Genomic DNA, 22,458 nt, shown 5'->3' with positions numbered 1-22,458 from the left:
CAGGCATGCGCCACAATACCCAGCTATTTTTTTTTTTTTTTTTTTTTTTTTGAGACAGAAGTTTGCTTTTGTCCCCAAGGCTGGAGTGCAATGGCATGATCTCAGCTCACTGCAACCTCTGCCTCCCAGGTTCAAGAAAGTCTCCTGCCTCAGCCTCCCAAGTAGCTGGGATTGTAGGTTTGTGCCACCACACCTGGCTAATTTTTGTATTTTTAGTAGAGATGGGGTTTCACTATGTTGGCCAGGTTAGCCTTGATCTCCTGACCTTGTGATCCGCCCGCCTCGGCCTCCCAAAGTGCTGGGATTACAGGCGTGAGCCACCACGCCCAGTCTTTTTTTTTTAAAAAAACAGTCTTGCTCTGTCACTCAGGCTTGTGCCACCACACCCGGCTAATTTTTGTATTCTTTTTTTTTTTTTTTTGAGACGGAGTCTCGCTCTGTCGCCCAGGCTGGAGTGCAGTGGCGCGATCTCGGCTCACTGCAAGCTCCGCCTCCCGGGTTCACGCCATTCTCCTGCCTCAGCCTCCCGAGTAGCTGGGACTACAGGGGCCCACAACCGCGCCCGGCTAATTTTTTGTATTTTTAGTAGAGACGGGGTTTCACCGTGGTCTCGATCTCCTGACCTTGTGATCCGCCCGCCTCGGCCTCCCAAAGCGCTGGGATTACAGGCGTGAGCCACCGCGCCCGGCAATTTTTGTATTCTTAGTAGAGACAGAGTTTCACCATGCTGGCCAGGCTGGTCTGGCTTCCATCTCCTGTACTTAAGTGATCCACCCATCTCCGCCTCCCAAAGTGCTGAGATTACACGCATGAGCCACAGAGCTCAGCCCATAATGTTTTTAAAAAGTATATCTGGAGATACTGACACAATTATGAATGCAGGCTGTAACACTTAGTTATATGGTCTACAAATTACGTTGCAATTTCAAAGTATCACTACAAAAGTAATATAAAAAGCTGTTGAATTTCTAAACGCATTTCCAATTGACCTTAGATTACCAATTGCCAATAGTTTTCAAAGTGACAAATATTGAAATTTCTAAAGTTACTTTGGAATAAGTAAGCAAATATCTCTCTTGGTTATAGATTATATGTAAAATCAATGCCATATTAAGGAAAGCCAAAGTTATAAAACTAAATTTGTGAAACTGCCCTTTTTTCTTTCCTTTTCTCTTTTTAGGATGGGTTGAATTAGTACTAAATTTGGGTTTCACAAGGGCGAATTTATCTTTGAAATGGATTTTCCTCCCATCAGGTAGTCTTAATTGCTTTACAAAAATCTAAAATCTAATACAGGTTTTTAAAAAGTAAATTTTTCAAGCAGTTCATATGTTCGGCCCAAAAGTAAAAACTGAGTTTATACATTTGCTTCAAATTAAAAATTGACGACCGGAAAGCATACTTTTAAAGGTAAAGTCCTTGTGAGAAGAGTTAAGAATCACGAGAACGGAAATGCGATTTGCTACCTCTGGGTTTCCGTTCGCAGAAGCGCGAGGGGCCCGGCGTTGCGGGTCTGGCTCGCTGGGCCACCCCTTTCGGGTCACTGAACCGGGGCACGACAGGGAGTGGGTGCTCCTCACACCGAGCGCCCGGGCGAGGGCAGCTGCAGTGTCGCGATGGAGCCCAGAGCCCTGCCCCGCAGATGACGCGCCGCTGCGGCTTTGCCTACCCTCCCACAAGATGGCTGCGGGTGGCGCCGAGGATGCCGGGCGCGCGCCCCTCGGAAGCCGAGAAGAGGTGGCCGGGGCGGGGCCGGGGGCAGGGCCAGCGGGAGCCCGGCGCTGATTGGCCGGCGTGGCCGGCGGGCCCCCGCCGCTGGTTCGTAGCGGGCGCCGCGGCCTGGGCTGGGATGTGAGGAGCGGCGGGTTTCGGGCTCCGGGCTCCGGGCTCCGGGTGGCGGCGGCTGTGAGCGGCGGCGGCTGTGAGCGGCGGCATTGCGGCGCAGGCGGCGGGTGAGGCCAGCGGGCGCCGTCGGCGGCCGGCCCTGTCGGCCGCGGGATGAGGAAGCGGACCGAGCCCGTCGCCTTGGAGCATGAGCGCTGCGCCGCCGCGGGCTCGTCCTCCTCCGGCTCGGCTGCCGCGGCGCTGGACGCCGACTGCCGCCTGAAGCAGAACCTGCGCCTGACGGGCACGGGGGCGGCCGAGCCGCGCTGCGCAGCCGACGCGGGAATGAAACGGGCGCTGGGCAGGTGAGGCTTCGCGGAGGGGGGGGCTCACCTGGCGCAGGTGCGTCCCGCAGGGGGCCCCAGCACCCCCCAGCCCCACCCAGGGTGACCGCCCGCCCGATCTGCGGCCGCCCGGTTGCGCGCTAGTGTCCCGCATTTGGCCCGCGGCGGCCCCACCCCCGCTCCCTTCCCCAGGCAGCGCGGAGGGAGCGCTGTGCCCTGCCCCTGACCCTCTGTGTTCTCCTCCCGCCCTCGCGCTCGGCACTCCCAGCCTAGCCTTGCACCCCGACCCTTTCCCGGGGAAGCCCGGGGGACCCTTACGTTGGGGGCTTGGCGCCGCCCGAAGTCATGACCCCGCGTAGGAGAGCAGGGTAGGGGGTGGGGAGTCCTTGGGAGATCCCTGGACGCCGGGCACAGCAGAGGCATGAGGCAGAGGGGCCGGCGCCAGATCCTGAGAGCGCTGGGGCCCACTCGGACCTCCTCTTCCTGCTCTGCATCGGGCCCCGCACCGAGCGCCCGGGCAGGCGCCCTTCAGGCTGGGCTGCGTGCACGGAGCCTTACTGGCATCTTGGGCGCTCGGCGCCTCTGCCAGGTAACTAGGGTCGGGTGCGTGCGTCGCTCAGAACTCCGGGACCTTTGGGGAAGGGCTCAGTGGGCCGCAGGTTGTAGGGGAAGGAGGGACTCGAGCATCGCAGCCGTCGGAGGGAAGCCTGTCCTTCCCTCTGCTGGTGGTGGTTCGTGGTGGGTGAAATCTGTCCGCACAAGTTCGCCTCCTTGGGAATCACCTTGCAGTCCTGGATCGTTTGGTTATTGGTGTTCTCCCTTTGGGTAGAAGATGAACGCGTTTATATAAAGCCACTTTCAAAACTGTGATGCAGTTGGGATGGAGATGGGAACATGTTTCATACGGACAGATTTCTCCTCCCATCTGCTGGTTTCCTAATTATCTGGCTGTTTGTAGAACGTAGCATTCCTGGCAGCTTTGAAGTCTTGATATTTCGTGGTGATTTGAAGAAGTTACTATATGGTGATCTCGGGCGTTGTAGCAGAGCACTTCTTTTTTGACCATCTGGAATGCCCTTAGTTGATGCTGGCCACTTGAGTGTAAAATATTTATGCAAGTCGCTCCTAAGGAAAATTAGAATTTCAACTTCATTGCTTAAAAGATCATGAAATTAAACTATAGACACCTCTAAGTTGATGATTTGACAGAAGGGCAGAGACTGATAGACTCGTGTCTATGGGTGTAAAATTATCTAGCATCTGCAATATCTTTTGTGAAACTAATCTGTTCTCTTTGCTATGGAAATATTTATTTGCATTAAAAACTCATGATTTAACTTTAATACACTTTTATTAACAGACATGGCATGTTAGATAAATTGGAAAATTCTTCCTTCGAAAAAATCGAATTGCCAGGCGCGGTGGCTCACGCCTGTAATGCCAGCACTCTGGGAGACCGAGGCGGGCAGATTATCAGAGGTCTGGAGTTCGAGATCAGCCTGACCAACATGGAGAAACCCCTTCTCTACTAAAAATAAGAAATTAGCCGGGCGTGGTGGCGCATATGCTTGTAATCCCAGCTACTCGGGAGGCTGAGGCAGGAGAATCACTTGAATCTGGGAGGCGGAGGTTGCGGTGAGCGAAGATATCGCGGAGCCGAGATCGCACTATTGCACTCCAGCCTGGGCAACAAGAACGAAACTCCGTCTCAAAAAAAGAAAAGAAAAAAATTGTTTCCACAACGTTTGGGGAAACAGCGCCGACCTGGCACCTTCCTTGAAGAATGTACTGTATTAAAATGACCTGATTAATTTTTATTTTCTTTTCTTTTTTTTTTTTTTTTTTTTTTTTTTTTTTTGAGACGGAGTCTCGCTCTGTCACCCAGGCTGGAGTGCAGTGGCCGGATCTCAGCTCACTGCAAGCTCCGCCTCCCGGGTTCACGCCATTCTCCTGCCTCAGCCTCCCGAGTAGCTGGGACTACAGGCGCCTGCCACCTCGCCCGGCTAAGTTTTTTTTTTGTATTTTTAGTAGAGACGGGGTTTCACTGTGTTCGCCAGGATGGTCTCGATCTCCTGACCTCGTGATCCGCCCGTCTCGGCCTCCCAAAGTGCTGGGATTACAGGCTTGAGCCACCGCGCCCGGCCTAATTTTTATTTTCTAGTCAGGACAAAGAGAGGCATTCCAGTTGTGTCCATATCCTTTGGATAAGCAAAAGACTGTTGGGGTAAAAAGCAAAACAAAGGCAAGGAAGACCAAATTTGCGAGCTACTGGTTGTCTTCCTTCCCTGCTGGCTCTCTCAGACATCCTTGGACTTTCTCCTCTTCCTCTCTCAGACTCTGTGCCACCATCACCTCCTCACTGAGGCCTTCTTAGACCAGCCCACCCCTGTCGACGTTATTATCACTTACTGGAGATTGTAATTTTTGCTTGTGTGCCTCCCCTGCAACCAGAATGGAAGCACCATGAGAACAGGAGCTTTGTTTTCTCCACTTAAGTATTTCCAGTAGCTGGCACCTAGTAGTGGTTAAAAAATACTTGTTGAATGAACAAATTATCCATTGCGGGCGGAGCCGGCTCCTTTGTGTCTTTTATGATCCTCCTCTTGATCCTTCCCTACATTTTTTAAACTCTTTATTGTCAACATACACGGAAGTAGAGAAGACAATCTAATGAGCCTTCATGTATCCATCACTTAAAGTTTTCAGTGTTTAGCCAATTTTGAATCATCCATTCGTCTTCTCCTTTTTTTTGGTAGGATGAAAGTTTGGATTTTTTTTTTTTTTTGAGAAGGAGTCTTGTTCTATCGTCCAGGCTGGAGTGCAGTGGTGATCTTGGCTCACTGCAGCCTCCACCTCCTGGGTTCAAGCAATTCTCCTGCTTCAGCCTCCCAAGTAGCTGGGATTACAGGTGCCCGCCACCGAGCCAGGCTAATTTTTGTATTTTTAGTAGAGACAGGGTTTCACCATGTTGGCCAGGCTGGTCTCAAACTCCTGACCTCGTGATCCACCTGCCTCGGCCTCCGAAATTGCTGGGATTATAGGCGTGAGCCACAGTGCCTGGCCTGGAATATTTTTAAACAATTTTTTTTAAGGCAGTTCTATCACCCAGGCTGGAGCACAGTGGCATGATCATGGCCCACTGCAGTCCAGACCTCCTGAGCTCAGGTGATCCTCCCACATCAGCCTCCCTAGTAGCTGAGATGCTGTGTTTATGCACTCCTGGTTAATATTCTTTGTTTTTTTTTTTTTTTTTTTTTGGTAGATCTGAAGTCTCACTATGTTGCCCCCCAGGCTGGTCTTGAATTCCTGGCTTCAAGTGATCCTTCTGTCTGGGTCTCCCAAAGTGCTAGGCGTGAACTACCATGCCAGGCCTAAATTCTCCTGCCTCAGCCTCCCGAGAAGGTGGGATTACAAGCACATGCCACCACACATGGCTAATTTTTGTATTTTTAGTAGGGATGGCGTTTCACCATGTTGACCAGACTGGTCTCCAACTCCTGACTTCAAGTGATCTGCCTATCACGGCCTCCCAAAGTGTTGGGATTACAGGCGTGAGCCACCATGTCTGACCTCTTTTTCTTTTCTGATTGCATTGCATTTCTAGAACAAAGTTAAATAATAGGGATGACACTGAGTAACTTGTTTCATTCCTGACTTCAGTGAGAATGCTGTTAGTGTTTTTGCCATTAAGTGACATGCTGGGGTGTGTTGCTAATGTTGTGGGGAGCTTTTTGTTTTTGTTCCTGCTCCCTCGCTGATGTTTTTAAAATAAAAAATGGTGACTGAGTTTTCTCAAATGCCAGTGCACATCTGTGGAATGATCAGAGAGATTTTCTTCTTTTATCTGTTAACATAGTAAGTTATAGTAATGGATTTATATTATTGAATCATCATTGTATTCCTGGGATGAACTCTCTTATTGTATAGTCAGATTCTATTAATTTATTTTTTATTTTTTTTTTTTTTTTTTTTTTTTTTTTTTTTTTTTTGAGACGGAGTTTCCCGCCATTCTCCTGCCTCAGCCTCTGTCTGGGACTACAGGCGCCCGCCACCGCGCCCGGCTAATTTTTTGGGTTCAGTGGTCTGCGATGTGATCCGCCCGGGCCTCCCAAAGTGCTCACGGAGGAGTTTCACTCTGTGCAACCTCTGCCTCTCAGGTTCAAGCAATTCTCCGACCTCAGCCTCCTGAATAGCCGGGATAGGCGTGTGCCACCATGCACTGCTAATTTTTGTATTTTTAGTGGAGACGGGATTTTGCCATGTTGACCAGGCTGGACTCAATCTACTGACCTCAGATAATCTGCCCACCTCAGCCTCCCAAAGTGCTGAGATTGTAAGGTGTGAGCCACCACACCTGGCCTATTTATTGATATTTTATTTAGAAATTTTACATCATTATTTGTGAGAATAGTCTGTAATTTTCTCTTATGCAACCTTTATCAAGTTGTTTTAGTGTTTTCTATAGCTTTATAAAAAGTTTCTTATATAACATTTTATTCTAAACTTTTATTATTATTATTATTATTTTGAGACGGAGTCTTGCTTTGTCTCCCAGGCTGGAGTGCAGTGGCGCGATCTCGGCTCACTGCAAGCTCTGCCTCTCAGGTTCATGCAATTCTCCTGCCTCAGCTTCCAGAGTAACTGGGACTACAGGCGCCTGCCACCCCACTCGGCTAATTTTTTGTGTTTTTTTTAGTAGAGATGGGGTTTCACTGTGTTATCCAGGATGGTCTCGATCTCCTGACCTCGTGATCTGCCCGCCTTGGCCTCCCAAAGTGCTGGCATTACAGGCATCAGCCACCGCGCCCGGCCATTTTATTCTAAACTTTTAGCCAGCTTACAAAATTTTAAAAATATTTGTTTAAAATTTGGTAGGAATTTTCTTGTAAAACTTTCTAAGCCTGGTGCCTTTATATTTATTTATTTATTTATTTAACTTTTTTGGCACATACGGGTCTTTGCCACGTTGCCTAGGCTGGTCTTGAACTTCTCTTTCAAGCAGTGCTTCCACCTCTGTCCCCTAAAGTATTGGGATTATAGGCATGAGCCACCATCCTAGCCAGTGCTGTTTCAGAATATAGCACTTCGGTAACTACTACAGTGTCTTCTATGTCATTGACCTGTTTAGATTTGCTATGTCCTGATTTCAGTTTTGGCGGTTTATGTATTCATATAAAATTATCAATTTAATTCACCTTTTTTCCTCTGTAGCTGTGGCCATTTCCCTAGTTTTGTTCCCTGTTTTTTGTAATTAGGGTTTTTCCTCTTTTTTTTTTTTTTTTTGAGACGGAGTTTCACTCTTGTTGCCCAGGCTGGAGTGCAATGGCATGATCTCGGCTCATTGCAACCTCCACCTCCCAGGTTCAAGCAATTCTCCTGCCTCAGCCTACCGAGTAGCTGGGATTACAGGTATGTGCTGCCATACCCAGCTAATTTTGTATTTCTCATAGAGACAGGGTTTTTCCATGTTGGTCAGGCTGGTCTCGAACTCCCACCCTCAGGTGATCCGCCCGTCTTGGCCTCCCAAAGTGCTGGGATTACAGGCATGAGCCACCACGCCTGGCCTGCTTTTTCTTCTTGATTTAGGCTAGTCAATAATATATGTATTATCCATACATACACTGAAGTGGGGAAAAATATAAACACACACATACATATTTTCTGCTCCATCAAAGAAAATATTTATCTCTTTTTAGTTCCGGGAGATGAGGGGGATGCTGAGGGCTGCAGACAAGTGGAGAGAACAGGTTCTGTCTGAAGGGGATAGCAGCTACCACACCCTGTCCTGTTGCTGCCTGGCAGGAATGTGGTCCCAGAGTGGCCAGATCGTCCAGTCTTTCTGGAAAAGACTAGCTGGTGTTTTTTTTAGTTTGTTTTGTTTTGTGTTTGAGATCGTTTGGCTCTACACCCAAACTGGAGTGCTGCGGTGCAGTCATGGCTTACTGCAGCCTGTGCCTCCCAGGGTCAAATGGTCTTCGCACCTCAGCCTTACAAGTAGCTGGGACTACAGGCACCCACCACCATATCTAGCTAATTTTTGTATTTTTTGTAGAGACGGGGTTTTGCCATGTTGCCCAGACTGGACTTGAACTCCTGAGCTCCAGTGATCCACCTGCCTAAGCCTCCCAAAGTACTGGGATTAAAGGCATGAGCCAGTGCACCCAACCTTTTGTTTGTTTATGTAATTTTTTTTGTCTTAGTGTGTGTGCTTGTGTGTGTGTGTGTGTGTAGTATTGCCAACTTTTTTAACATTGGTAAGTAATTCAGATGAGAGCAATTTTGGAGGTCAAGACGAACCCCAAACCAGTTTTTTTTGTTTTTAAATTCTGGGCTGAAAGGTAATTTTTAAAGGTAAATATTTATCTCATTCATAGGTCAACTCTGTACTCCTTGGGACGAGGAACTAGATAAGTTTTTCTTTGCATGGTGTCTGGTGTGAGGAGGTACTGGGCAAATGAGTGATTTTTTTTTTTTCTTTTTTTTGAGACAGAGTCTCGCTCTGTCACCCAGGCTGGAGTGCAGTGGCATGATCTCGGCTCACTGCAACCTCTGCCTCCTAGATTCAAGCGACTTTTCTGCCTCAGCCTCCCGAGTAGCTGGGACTACGGGTGCCTGCCACCATGCCCGGCTAATTTTTTTTTTTTTTTTTTTTTTTTTTTGAGACAGAGTCTCCCTCTGTTGCCCAGGCTGGAGAGCAGTGGCGCAATCTTGGCTCACTGCAACCTCTGCCTCCCAGGTTCAAGTGATTCTCCTGCCTCAACCTCCCAAGTAGCTGGGATTACAGGCGCGCGCCACCATGCCTGGCTAATTTTTTGTATTTTTAGTAGAGACGAGGTTTCACCATGTTGGTCAGGCTGATCTTGAACTCCTGACCTCATGATCTGCCTGCCTTGGCCTCCCAAAGTAGTGGGATTACAGGCGTGAGCCACTGTGCCCAGCCTTAATTTTTGTATTTTTAGTAGAGACGGGCTTTCATCATATTGACTACGCTGGTCTTGAACTCCTGACCTTGTGATCTGCCCGCCTCGGCCTCCCAAAGTGCTGGGAATACAGGGGTGAGCCACCGTGCCCAGCCCAAATGAGGAATTTTGTGGGCCTTTCTTTAGCCCTGGAATTCTTGGGAATGCTCGTTGAAGGCACGACTGGTCTAATTTGGACCCTGAGAAGGCAGTCATGAGATGTACACGGTCTGTGTGTCACCTAGTCTTTTTCCTCTGACTCCCAACCAACAGGCCAGATCTGCTGGATGGACAGAGATCAGTGGGCTGCATGGGAGATTTCATAGCCAGATCACCCTCACACATAAATGCCAAAGAAGACAGTCATCACACCTCGTTCTTCCTTGACCCAAAGAAGATACTTTATCCAAGGTTGCTAATGGCTTCCCCCTAACCCAGAAGGGTGGATGGCTGAGGTTAACATCTGTCTTCTTCAGTGTCAGCCTTCCCCAGGTTCAGTATCAACCTCACCCTCTAAGTGTCCCTGCATGGTATCTCTTCATCTTTTCTTTACAGATTAGGAAGATGGGAGCGAGTTCTGAGCTAGCTTTTGTGATTAAAGTCCGCTTTGTCCATCTCCTTTTTCCTTTTGCTTCACTCTCAGTACGGTCTGTGCCAGGACTGTGACAAGGCATGGGGCTGGCTTTGTTTATGGTGCCGCAGCTGGCCTCCCACCCCCCACAACTGGTGCTGGTTCTCCTCTTCCTAACTCAGTGTACCTTATCATGGCTGCACTCCAGCCAGGGACCGGCCACACTGGGACTTGGTGCTTTGCCACTGCCTTCTGCTTTATTAGGACTCTGCATCCTGTATCTCTGCTTGGTTCCTAGTTCCTTTCAGCCACAGTGTCTCTTCCCAAGCGAGTGCCCACCTTCTATGGTGACTTTGGCAGACAGGCCTGAACTGTGAGGGGTATTTTTGGGCAGGCTGAAAGCACCTGAGGCACTTTCATGGAGGAAGCCTTGGAGAGAGGCATGGAAGATGGGTCAGGTTTGTGCTAACAGCTTTGGAGACAGGACATCATTTCAGACTCCTGCTGCTGCGACTTCTCCTCCTCTTCATTCCCCTCCTTTCTCTCCTCCTCCCTTAGAACACTTTTCCTTCCAGAGTGAAATCTGCAGGGAAAGTGTTTATTGAAATATAACCTAAAAAGCTGACAGATTAAGTCGATGCTCTTCACCCAGAGATGACGCCACAAGACTTCAGGCTCAGTGTGTTTGTGCTTTGGCAGGGGCTGTTTCAGCATGAGAGTGGGTAAGCCATCTATCTCGTGCCACACTGAGAGCCAGCGTCTAGAGTGTCAGTCAGTGAACAGGGGCCAAGAGCCAGGATGCCGGAACCAAAGTGTCCCATTACCAGCAAGACTTCTCATTTAGACCTGGGCCGCTTTGTATTGTGATTTACTGTTGCAGAGGATAGCCTTCATAGAGACCCGGGTCTCAGGTGAGTTTTCAGATTCTCTGGCTTGGGTGAGTTGTGTAACACTGAGTTTGTTTTTTCATCTGTGATGTGGGGATTAGAGTGTCTTCCCTGTAGGATTGTGGTGAGACCCAGGTGTGTGGAATGTTCGTGGCACATGGTGAGTGCTCGGTCAGTGACATCTTCTAGATGACTAGCCCCATGATATTAAGAGTTGAGGGTACTGGCCAGTGTGGTTGCTCATGCCTTTAATCCCAGCACTTTGGGAGGCCGAGGCAGGCAGATCACTTGAGGTCAGGAGTTCAGGACCAGCCTGGCTAACGTGGTTAAACACCATCTCTACTAAAAAGATAAAAATTAGCCTGGCAAGGTTGTAAGCACCTGTAATCCCAGATAAGGGATTACCTCCTGTAATCCTGGGAGGCTGAGGCAGGAGAATCGCTGGAACCCAGGAAGTGGAGGTTGCAGTGAGCCGAGATTGCGCCACTGCACTCCAGCCTGGGCTACAGAGCAAGACTTTGTCTCAGAAACAAAACAAAACAAACAAACAAGAAAACACGAGTTGAGGGTACTGAGAAAGATCTGTTAGCTCATGTCAAGAAGGATTTTCTTCTACCCTTTTCTGCCCCAAACAATTAAGAGTCTAGCTTCTCAGCCAGTCATACATATACAGTCCATCCTGATCAGTTAATGTGTCTGTTGGTATTAGAGCATTTATAGCACTACTATTTGCTTATTTAACACTTTTTTCCAGCCACTCATTTAACAGTTTGAGTACCTGTTATGCCCAGTAACACCTGTGAATGCCGAGGCCATAGCAGTTCTCCTGGCCTTTACATTCTGGTAGGGGAGGCAGATAACACATGAAGAAACATGTGATGCCACATGCTCAGGGCACTAAGGAGGAAAATGGTCCCAGTGAGGAGATAGCCACAGATGAGGCCCTGTGACTGTGTGTGCACAGTCCGGGTGTACAGGGAACGTTTCTGACAAGGAGACATGAACGGATGGCACTGGCTGCTTTAGAAGAGAGAAATGGCATGATGTGTGTTGTCATCATATCACTCTGACTGTGTGACAAGCACAGACTGCAGTGGGCAAGCAGGGAGACCAGCTAGGGGCTGCCAGAGTCATCCAGGCAAGAGATGACGGGGGCTCAGGCTGGGACAGCAGGTGTGGAGATGAGAAGAAGCATGTGATTCTGGATTCACAAACTACTTTCTGAGCAACAGGAAGAATGGAGTTGCCAGATACTGAGATGGGGATAGATGTGGAAAGAGCAAGTGCTTTGAGGCAGGAGAAGTAATCTGTTTGGTTTTGGACATATTGAGGTGTCTGTTAAACATCCAGGTGGATGGGGGTAGAGTTCAAGGGGAAGGTTAGGGCCTGTATCTGACCATGGCTGTGGCAGGTGGTACCTAGAGCCCTGCAGCAGACTCGCCCAGCAGGCAAGTCAGGACAGAGGAGTCAGGACCTGGGCAATGAGTTAGGAGGATTGCTGGGAAAAGGTGTCAAGGTAGCCACCTAAAGAAGGCCTGTTGCAGAAGACAGCATGATCTGCGATTGGATTTGGTGACATGAGATCAGCATTGACAGGAGTGTCTTACTGCAGTGGTGGGGGCAAAAGCCTAATGGTGAGAGCTCAAGGAAGAAGTGGAGAGGAAATGCAGGTAGCTTTTCCAGAGAGCTGTGCGGGAAAGGGGGAAAGACGGGGAGGGATGGCTGGAGGGGGTGAGTTTTCTTAGCAGTGATATTAGATACCAAAAAATAAACAAATAATAGCATCACTATGCTATAGGACAACTTCAGGCAGCCCATTATATTGATCATTATGATATTATCATAATTAACGTGATATATTAGCCAAAATCGCGCCATTGCAGTCCAGCCTGGGCAACAAGAGCGAAATTCCGTCTTAAAAAAACAAAAAACAAAACAACACATACTGTAATTGTATTCCATATGTTCCAGAAGTTAAGTGGAGTCATGGAATATATGAAAATTACCCAAATTGAATTTCTAAAGATGAAAACCACAATGTGTGAGGTAAAGGTTGCACTGAAGGGAATTACACTGAAGGGTAGATTAAACACTGCTAAAGAAAGGGCTTGACTATTCAACGTAAAACCTGGGGAAAACAGAACCAAACAAATTTTTTTTTTTTTTTTTTTTTTTTTTTTTTGAGACGGAGTCTCGCTCTGTCGCCCAGGCTGGAGTGCAGTGGCCGGATCTCAGCTCACCGCAAGCTCCGCCTCCCGGGTTCACGCCATTCTCCTGCCTCAGCCTCCCGAGTAGCTGGGACTACAGGCGCCCACAACCGCGCCCGGCTAATTTTTTGTATTTTTAGTAGAGACGGGGTTTCACCGTGGTCTCGATCTCCTGACCTCGTAATCTGCCCGCCTCGGCCTCCCAAAGTGCTAGGATTACAGGCGTGAGCTACTGCACCCAGCCGTGAAAGAATTCTAAACAATATTTATTTAATTTTTAAGGGTCTTACTATATCACCCAGGCTGGAGTGCAGTGGTGCGATATCAGGTCGCTACAGGCTTGACCTCCTGGGCTCAAGCAAACCTCCCACCTCAGCCTCCTGAGTAGCTGGCAGTACAGGCACACACCACCATGCTTAGCTAATGTTTAAATTTTTTGTAGAAACCTATGTTGTCCAGGCTGGTCTTGAACTCCTGACCTCAAGCGATCCTCCCACCTCAGCCTCAAAGTGCTGGGATTAAAGGTGTGAACCCCTGCACCTGGCCAACACTTTATTAATGATAAAGGCAAAACTCCACCAAGATGCCATTTCTCACCTATCAGATTGGAGAAAATGCATCTTTGACAACCACGTTGTTAGTAAGGGCTGAGGGAAGCAAGGATTTGGGAGGATAATCTTTTAATAATATAGACACATTTACTCTTTGATCCAGTAACTTCCATTTTAAGAGTGTCCTATCTGTACATAGAAAATAAGGTATGTACAGAGTGATTCATTGTAGCACTTATTGCCGGAAACTGCATGAATGTCCAGCAATGGGAGACTGGCTTAATAACCTATGTTATGCCGACCCAGTTGGGAGCTGCAAAATAGGTAAGCATTGATGTGGATAAATTTCTTGGATATCTTGTTGATAGAAAAAAAAAAATCAAGGTGTAAAACACTTTACAATACTACCTTTTTATGAGAAAAAGGAATGAGAACATGTACCTATATTTGTGTAAGGAAACACTGGAAGGATAAATAAGTAGCAAATAAAAATGCTTATCTGTGGGCATGATGGAGACAGGATATATAGTGACAAGTTGACAGACTTTGTTTTATTTTTTGAACTGTGTAAACATCTGACCTTTTTCAAAAAAGCTGTTGTTAAGCTAGAAACAAAAATGAGCATGTAGAGTGTTAATCTTGAATTAGTTAGGATAACACTTGCTGCTGTACCAGCAGCCAGCTACATGAGGCCTTACTCAACGTTGCATAGGTGAGAACTACTTACCTGGCTCCACCTGCCTCCACGTTGAGCTCGGAAATGTAGCCCCCAGCTAGGCAGCCATTCCCCTCCCCAGCTGTACACTCGATAGGGAAGGGACAGTACAAGGTTTTGGTGGTCTCCTAGCCATCTCCACCTCAGGTCTTGGGCCCCCGACCTGTATGGTCACCTCTTCAGAGGGTCAGAGAGCAGCTCCCATTGGCAGCGTGAGAGTGTTTGCCCAGAATTACTCTTTTGATATTGTCAGTATTCTTATATTCTTATTCTTTGCCAATAATTTAGGTGAAAATGGAACCTCATGGTTTAATTTGCATTTCTATGTGTCATCTTAATTTAGTGCCGTATGTTCTGGGAACAGGAAATATAACACAATAGCTCTGTAGTCCGTTAGCTATGGTTTAGATATGGTTTGTTTCGTCCTGCCAAGTTTTATGTTGAAATTTGATCCTTATGTTGGAGGTGGGGCCTGGCGGGAGGTAGGAGGTGTCTGGGTCACTGTGGGGGAGAAGATTCCTTATGAATGGCTTGGTGCTACTCTTAAGGGAATGAGTGAGTTCTGACTCTGAGTTCCTATAAAAAGAGCCTAGCACCTTCCCTCCCCCCTGCTCTGTGATCTGGTCCCACTAGATCCCCTTGCTTTCCACCCTGAGTGGAAGCAACCTGAAGCTATCACCAGATGTGGATGTTGGCACCATGCTTCTTGTCTAGCCTACAGAACTGTGAGCCAAAGAAACCTCTTTTCTTTATAAATCACCTAGCCTCAGGTATTCCTAATACAGCAACACAAAATTGGACTAAGGCAGCTTTGTCATCTGAAGATAAATTTCTAGAATATTGCCTTATCATGAGTTTTTGTTTTCTTTGAATAAAAAGCGAAGGCTAATGATTTTGAGAGCTAGTTTAGTAGAGTCTCAGCATGGCCTTGACCCAGAAGGCTGGAAGGCAGGGTCCTGGGGCCTGTGACTTGTCCCGATGATCAAGCCTGTGGGATACGGTAGTGGGGAGGAGGTTTTCCTGCTCCATTCTCAGCACAAGGAGCCCTAGGGCTTAGAGATTCTCAACTGGATGGAAATGTAGATGCTTGTGTTTGTTTAAAGCTTTTTCTTTGCACCTTCATTTCTAATGAATGCACCTTCATTCATTGATAAGTTGGCCACACACTGCATTTAAAATTAATTTCTTTTTTCTTTTTTTTGAGGCAGAATTTCACCCTTATTGTCTAGGCTGGAGCACAAGGGCCCGATCTCGACTCACTGCAACCTCTGCCTCCTGGGTTCAAGCGATTCTGCTGCCTCAGCCTCCCAAGTATCTGAGATTACAGGCATGTGCCACCATGCCCGGCTAATTTTGTATTTTAGTGGAGATGGGGTTTCACCTTGTTGGTCAGGCTGGTCTCGAACTCCTAACCTCGGGTAATCCACCCGCCTCGGCCTCCCAAAGCGCTGAGATTACAGGAATCAGCCACTGTGCCTGCCCCCTTAAAATTAAATAAATCTTGATTAAAGACATCCATCTCATCAACCAACATTATAATGAAAAATAAATGTCAGCCAGGCGTGGTGACTCATGCCTTCTATCCCAGCACTTTGGGAGGCCGATGTGGGCGGATCACGAGGTCAGGAGATCGAGACCATCCTGGCCAACATGGTGAACCCTGTCTCTACTAAAAATACAAAAATTAGCTGGGCATGGTGACATGTGGCTGTAGTACGAGCTACTCGGGAGGCTGAGGCAGGAGAATCATTTGAACCTGGGAGGCAGATGTTGCAGTGAGCTGAGATTACACCACTGCACTCCAGCCTGGTGACAGAGCGAGACTGTCTCAAAAAAAAAAGAAAAAAAGTAAAATGTCAATCATTTTATTTACTGCTGGCACCTGGTGAATACTTGATAAATATTTGTTAAATGAATGGAAATTCAAATAAAGAAATGAGACTTTTTATTTGTTCTCACCTCTACTATAAAATACTCTGAATGTTCTAGACATTACTGGAAGATGAGAAATAGATAACCCTTATAAAAGGGAGGAGTCAAAATTGCCATTGCTTGCAGTGACTTTCTACTTGAAAAACTCAAAAAAAAATCAAGTAAAAAGCCAGGCACAGTGGCTCATGCCTATAATCCCAGCACTTTGGGAGGCCGAGGTGGGCAGATCACCTGAGGTTGGGACTTTGAGAGTAGCCTGACCAACATGGAGAAACCTGTGTCTAGTAAAAATACAAAATTAGCCGGGGGTGGTGGTGCATGCCTGTAATCCCATCTATTCGGGAGGCTGCGGCAGGAGAATCGCTTGAAACCGGGAGTCAGAAGTTGTGGTGAGCCGAGATCACGCCATTGCACTCTAGCCTGGGCAACAAGAGAGAAACTTTGTCTCAAACAACAACAACAACAACAACAAAAACAAGTAAAAATTCTCAAAACTCATGGAGTCCCCTCCCCTTCCATCTCTTTTTGACAGAGTCTCACTCTGTGACCTAGGCTGCAGTGCAGTGGCACGATCTCAGCTCACTGCAACCTCCATTTCGGCGGTTCAAGCAATTATCTGCCTCAGCCTCCCAAGTAGCTGGGATTATAGGCAACTGTCACCACGCCCAGCTGATTTTTGTATTTTTAGTAGAGCTGGGGTTTCACCATCTTGGCCAGGCTGGTCTTGAACTCCTGACCTCATTATCCACCCACCTGGGCCTCCCAAAGTGCTGGGATTGTGAGCCACCGTGCCCAGCCTTTTCTCTTCTTTCTTTTTTGACGGAGTCTTGCTCTGTTGCCCAGGCTGGAGTGCAATGGCACAATGTTGGCTCACCACAACCTCCGCCTCCCGGATTCAAGCGATTCTCCTGCCTTAGCCTCCTGAGTAGCTGGAATTACAGGCATGTGCCACCACGCCCAGCCCATTTTATCTGTGTGTTTTTGGTGGAGACGGGTTTTCACCATGTTGGCCAGGCTAGTCTCAAACTCCTGACCTCAGGTGATCCACCCGCCTTGATCTCCAAAAGTGCTGAGATTACAGGCATGAGCCACTGTGCCCAGGTGTAAGATTTTCAAACACAAAATAAATATACCAACTGATAGCCTTCTTAAATACCAGTAACCAACTGGCTGGAAAGATGGAACAGGATAAACTTTTATTTCACAGTAGCAACAGCAACAACAAAATACACATCTAAGAATTACATAAGAAATACATAGAATGAGGCCGGGCGCGGTGGCTCAAGCCTGTAATCCCAGCACTTTGGGAGGCCGAGGCGGGCGGATCACAAGGTCAGGAGATCGAGACCACAGTGAAACCCCATCTCTACTAAAAATACAAAAAATTAGCCGGGCGCGGTGGCGGGCGCCTGTAGTCCCAGCTACTCAGGAGGCTGAGGCAGGAGAATGGCGGGAACCCGGGAGGCGGAGCTTGCAGTGAGCCGAGATCGCGCCACTGCACTCCAGCCTGGGCAACAGCGTGAGACTCCGTCTCAAAAAAAAAAAAAAAAAAAAAAAGAAATACATAGAATGTTACCTGGGCGAGGTGGCGCACGCCTGTAATTCCAGTGAACTAAGTTTGCAGTACTGCACTCCAGTCTGGGTGAGGGAGTGAGACTGTCTCAAAAAAAAACAAAAAAACACACATAGAATGTTTATCAAGAAAATCATTAAACATAAAATAATATTTAAGTGGAAAGATACAGTTTGTTTTTAGATGAGAACATACAGTACTGAAACGATACTGTTCCTTTTTCAAATAGATTTCATGCAGTTCTGCCTGGGATTGGTCAGCCTCAGCTTCCCATCTAGGGAAGTCAGAATGCAGGGGCGTGAGTGAGTCTGGCAACATGGGGATTCTGTGGTTGCAGATGGCAAGCTTCAGTGTGGACCAGGGACTGGAGGTTCAGCAGCCGCATAGTGTGGAGTTGCAGGGGCAGTGGGCCCTGTATCTTTTGCTGCTAAACTCACCTTGGCCTGCCTCCACCTTCCAGCTCTCTGAGAGCTGCGGAAGATGGCTGGGGGTTCTCCACACTGTTTTCTAAACTTTTACGTCTTCTGCTTTTAGTGTATCTGGCCTTCGTAGTTCAAACCTTCTATGGTGTACCCTCTGCAGAGAATAAATCTTCAGTCTCTTGATGGATTGGGGCAGTGGCCCCACTCTGTTCGTGAGGTAGAAGCCCAGGGGGGTTTTTTCAATTGTCCCCCGATTCTGGCCTCCATCTGATCCTCCCGCCACGGGTACCTGGTGCTGTTGCTTCATGTGCCTTGTCTTCCCCCTGATGGTTTCGGACTTTTCTGGATCTGTCACCTTAATTCCTGTCCTTCTGTTTTCTAGCTTCTAACGTGGCATTGGTGTCTCTCCTCTCATTCTTGACCACTATGGTTTTATGTCCTTTTAAAATTTTACTGTCATTTTAGTGGCATTTTAAGAGGAAATAGTTAAATCTACCATCTTTAACCTCAAACGTAAAACTGTAACGTGTGGCCAGGCGTGGTGGCTCACACCTGTAATCCCAGCACTTTGGGAGGCCAAGGCGGGTGGATCACGAGGTCAGGAGTTCAAGACCAGCCTGGCCAATATAGTGAAACCTTGTCTCTACTAAGGATACAAAAATTAGCCAGGCATGGTGGCACACACCTGTAATCCTAGCTACTTGGGAGGTTGAGGCAGGAGAATTGCTTGAACCTGGGAGGCGGAAGTTGTAGTGAGCCAAGATCACGCCACTGCACTCCAGGCTGGGTGACAAAGTGAGACTCCATCTCAGAAAAAAAAAAAAAAAAGTAATGTGTTCAAGGTGACATTTTAAACACAGCAAAGAATTCCTTGGGTAACTATTTAGGGATACAGAAATTTAGAACCCTACTTCCCACTATATACCAAAATAAATTCCAGAGAGACTGAATGTAAAGTGTAAAGCCCTAAAAGAAAAAGAAGAATACTTACCCACTCTCAAGGACAGGAGAACATCAAGACACCATAAAGAGAAAGATGAATAGCGTAGAAATACATAAACATTTAAAATGCTCCTTAATTTAAGAAACTCTAAACAAAATAGTGACAAATGATAGAGGGAAATATTTTTAACATACATTTATAAAGTGTCAGACAAAGATTTAGCATCCTTAATATAAAAAGTTCTTGGCCAGGCACAGTGGCTCACGCCTGCAATCCCAGCACTTTTCGGAGGCTGAGGTGGGAGGATCACTTGAAGCCAGGAGTTCAAGACCAGTCTGGCCAACATGGTGAAACCCTGTCTCTACTAAAAATAAAAAAAACTCACCAGGCATGGTAGTACATGCTTGTAGTCCCAGCTACTTGGGAGGCTATGGCATGAGAATTGCTTGAACCTGGGAGATGGAGGTTGCATTGAGCCAAGATCGTACCACTGCACTCCAGTCTGGATGACAGAGCAAAACTCTTTCCCCGCTTACCTCCAGCTAGAAAAAGTTATTATACATCAATAATGAGAAGATAATATGAGATATTTTGTCATTAACCACAATTATTAAAGCAGTATGTTATTCTGATTTGTAAAAATGTATAGAAGAAGCAGTGAAATGAAATGTTATATGCAATTTTTTGTTTTTTACAAAGGAGGCATCATTAATGCATGCTAGGATAATTGTATAGTTGTTTGGGAGGAAATAGTTTTGTTATCTCATATATGCTAAAATAATTCTAGATTAACAGTAACTGTTAACATTTTGGTTATAACTTTTCACACTGTGCATACACCTGTATTTTTGCATTTTTACATATGATTTTATAAGCTGTAAAACTACTATAGTCTGGATTTTCATCCAGCTCTTCACATAGAGATGGCATTGCTTTGAATGACTACATAGGACCTGCTTATCCCATTGATGCCAGCCTCCCTTGGCACTGGTGTGGCACAATGCTGTCTGACCCTGAAAGGAGTTCCGGGAGGTGGCTGATGTGGACAAGGGGTCCAAGTCCACATGTGCCCGGAGTGCCACCCTATGCACTCTGCACAGGTCTGCCTCCTCCTAGCCTGAGGCCTGCGGATGTGGAGTTTATACCTTTGTGACCTCTTCTGGGTACTCACTGTGTTTTGACACATAATGAGGAGGGTGTGCAGGTGATGGTGCTAGTTCACTTGTACAGAAGCAAAGAAAGAGGGATAAAATGCAGACCAATGAGGAAACAGGCAGTGATGTAAGGAGGCCTTCACAAACTTCACTGTTTCCCATGAGGATAGACCAACAGTTGGTGGAATGGTAGCTGGAAGAAACTCCTCCTTGCAGCATATCATGACTTCAGGGAAATTTTAGAAAATCATCACTGACTTTGCCAGTAAAGATCCTATATGATGTGCATCCAGCATCCTTGTGCTAAAATGGGCTCATCGTTTATTTAATCAGCTTCCTATTGATGGACAGTTGGCTTCTTCCTAGTTCTTGCTGTTATTAGCAACTTTCATATGTCTAACTTTTGTTCCTTTGTTAAAAGTGTCCAGTTATTTAGGGTAATTTGAGATTTGTTGGGTCAAAGAGTATGAATATTTAAAATTTTGAAACTGTTGCCAAGGTAACTCCCAACATGATTAAGAAGTTTTGCCTTCCTACAAAGAGAGTCTCAGTGCCCATTTCCCCCACCCCTGCCTTCATTAGATGATATTATTATTATTATTATTATTACTGTTTTTGGGACAGGGTCTCACTCTGTCACCCAGACTGGAGTGCAGTGGCATGGTCTTGGCCCACTGCAGTCTCGACCTCCCAGGCTCAAACAATCCTCCCACCTCAGCTTCTGGAGTAACTGGAACTACAAGCACGTGTCACGACACCCAGCTAATTTTTGTATTTTTTGTAGAGGGAGGGTTTTGCCATGTTGTCCAGGCTGGTCTGAAACTCGTGGGCTCAAGTGATTCTCTTGCCTTGTCCTTCCAAAGTGCTGGGATTACAGGTGTGAGCCACTGCACCTGGCCATTAGGTGATATTATTATGAAAGTCTGTCAGTTGATGGGTGAGAATGAAATTTGTGTGATGCTTGCCTTTCATATATATGTTGCATAATATTTATATCACTTGAATCTTGAAAATTTTTTATAAATTCTTACTTTCCCTTGAACATATTTTGAATGGTTCAAGTTGTGTTTAAGAAACTCATCCTACAGAACCAATATTTCTTTCTAATGAGAAAGTGGTTCATGATAGAAACTGCAGACCTCATTCATTAGCTTCATCCCACCAATACTTCTTGAGCATCCAAGTTCTGGGCACTGGTGATAGAGCATCAACAATGAGAGCTACGGTACTTATTCGTGGGGAGAGATTCTATCATGTTAGAGATAAATGTTTTGTTGCAGACAGAAGGGAAAGGAGTGAGTCTGACACGATATGGTGAGAGAGCCTGATTAGGCTGGATGGCCAGGGGACTTTGGAGAGTAGCAGTGAAGCGTATGTCTGGAGGAGGCAGAAGATTTGGGGCCCCTGCGAGAGACTGAAAGGCTCTGGAGAGTCAGGGATTGGATGAGCAAGTGCTAGAGAGGGGCCAGCAGCATGGGGCACAGGGTCCTGGACCAGTTTTAGCGGCCCTTGGCAGGATTAGGGGGGCATTGACCCCAGACATAGTCACTGGGGTCTGGGAAGGAAATATCAGATCTTCTAGTTATATTTCCCCAACCTCTGAGGAGACCTATTCAGTTTACTGTGTCTTTCTTTGTTCATTTGTAGAGAGCAGAATCTTGTTATATTGCCCAGGCAGTTCTCCTACTTTGACCTCCCAAGGTGCTGGGATTACAGGCGCGTGCACTGTGCGGCCTCAGTGTGCTGCTCACTGCCTAGTCCTCATTCGGGATGCCCGCCTTGCTAAGCATTTCCCTTCCGGCCCCATTCATATGCACAGCAGCCCATTAGGGCAGATTCCATCGCAGTCAGAGGCTCTGGAGACCCCACTCCTACCACTCAGCCACCTGCCACTCTGCCACAGTGCTCCTGGTGCTGTGCAGGGCTTTCAACATCCTCAGACTGAGGGCCCAGTGCTCTCTTCCAGCCCCCTCAGAGGAATCAGGGCAGGTTGTTCAAACAGTTACCCTGGACAGTAGGAGGAAAAGGAAGTCACTGTCAAACTGGCAGAGGGAATGCTGGCACCTCTGCCACACTCTCTGCTCAGCTGCTGTTCAGCAAGGCCCTGAAGGCCCACACCTCCCAGTCCTGCAATCTAAGGGATGGCCACAGAGGGACCTGCACCCCGCAAGGAAAGTGTGCAAGAGCAGCGCATGGGAAAGCCATCTGCCACCTCTGAAAGCAGACAGGTGGCCATCCGCCTGGCTGAGCTGATAGAAGAGCCTCTCACAGGCACCTAGTGTTTATTGCTATGTGGCAACCTAAGGAGTCCGATGGCCCCCGTGGGAAGCAAAACCTCTGCAGTCTTGGGTGCGAGAGTGGAGACCTAGAGGAGCT

The 22,458-nt window shown here is 47.2% G+C and overlaps 1 protein-coding gene across 2 annotated transcripts in view; it reads left to right on the top strand.

Annotated features, from left to right (window-relative positions):
* The first annotated feature begins 1,801 nt into the window (after positions 1–1,801).
* The window catches only part of ABHD12 (abhydrolase domain containing 12, lysophospholipase), a 77,198-nt gene continuing 56,541 nt past the window's right edge, over positions 1,802–22,458 (top strand). The window contains exon 1 of one of the 2 annotated variants that reach the window (XM_050745491.1): positions 1,802–2,189. In XM_050745491.1, coding sequence (XP_050601448.1) covers positions 1,999–2,189 — 191 coding nt within the window. In that variant the 5' untranslated portion in view covers positions 1,802–1,998. The remainder of the gene's footprint in view (positions 2,190–22,458) is intronic. The other variant, XM_050745492.1, reaches the window with a different exon arrangement.

This window comes from Macaca thibetana, chromosome 10, assembly GCF_024542745.1.
Source record: "Macaca thibetana thibetana isolate TM-01 chromosome 10, ASM2454274v1, whole genome shotgun sequence".
In the NCBI taxonomy this organism is placed as follows: domain Eukaryota; kingdom Metazoa; phylum Chordata; class Mammalia; order Primates; family Cercopithecidae; genus Macaca; species Macaca thibetana.
The sequence above is the reverse complement of the archived record's forward strand: the minus strand, read 5'-3'. Positions and strand labels throughout refer to the sequence as shown.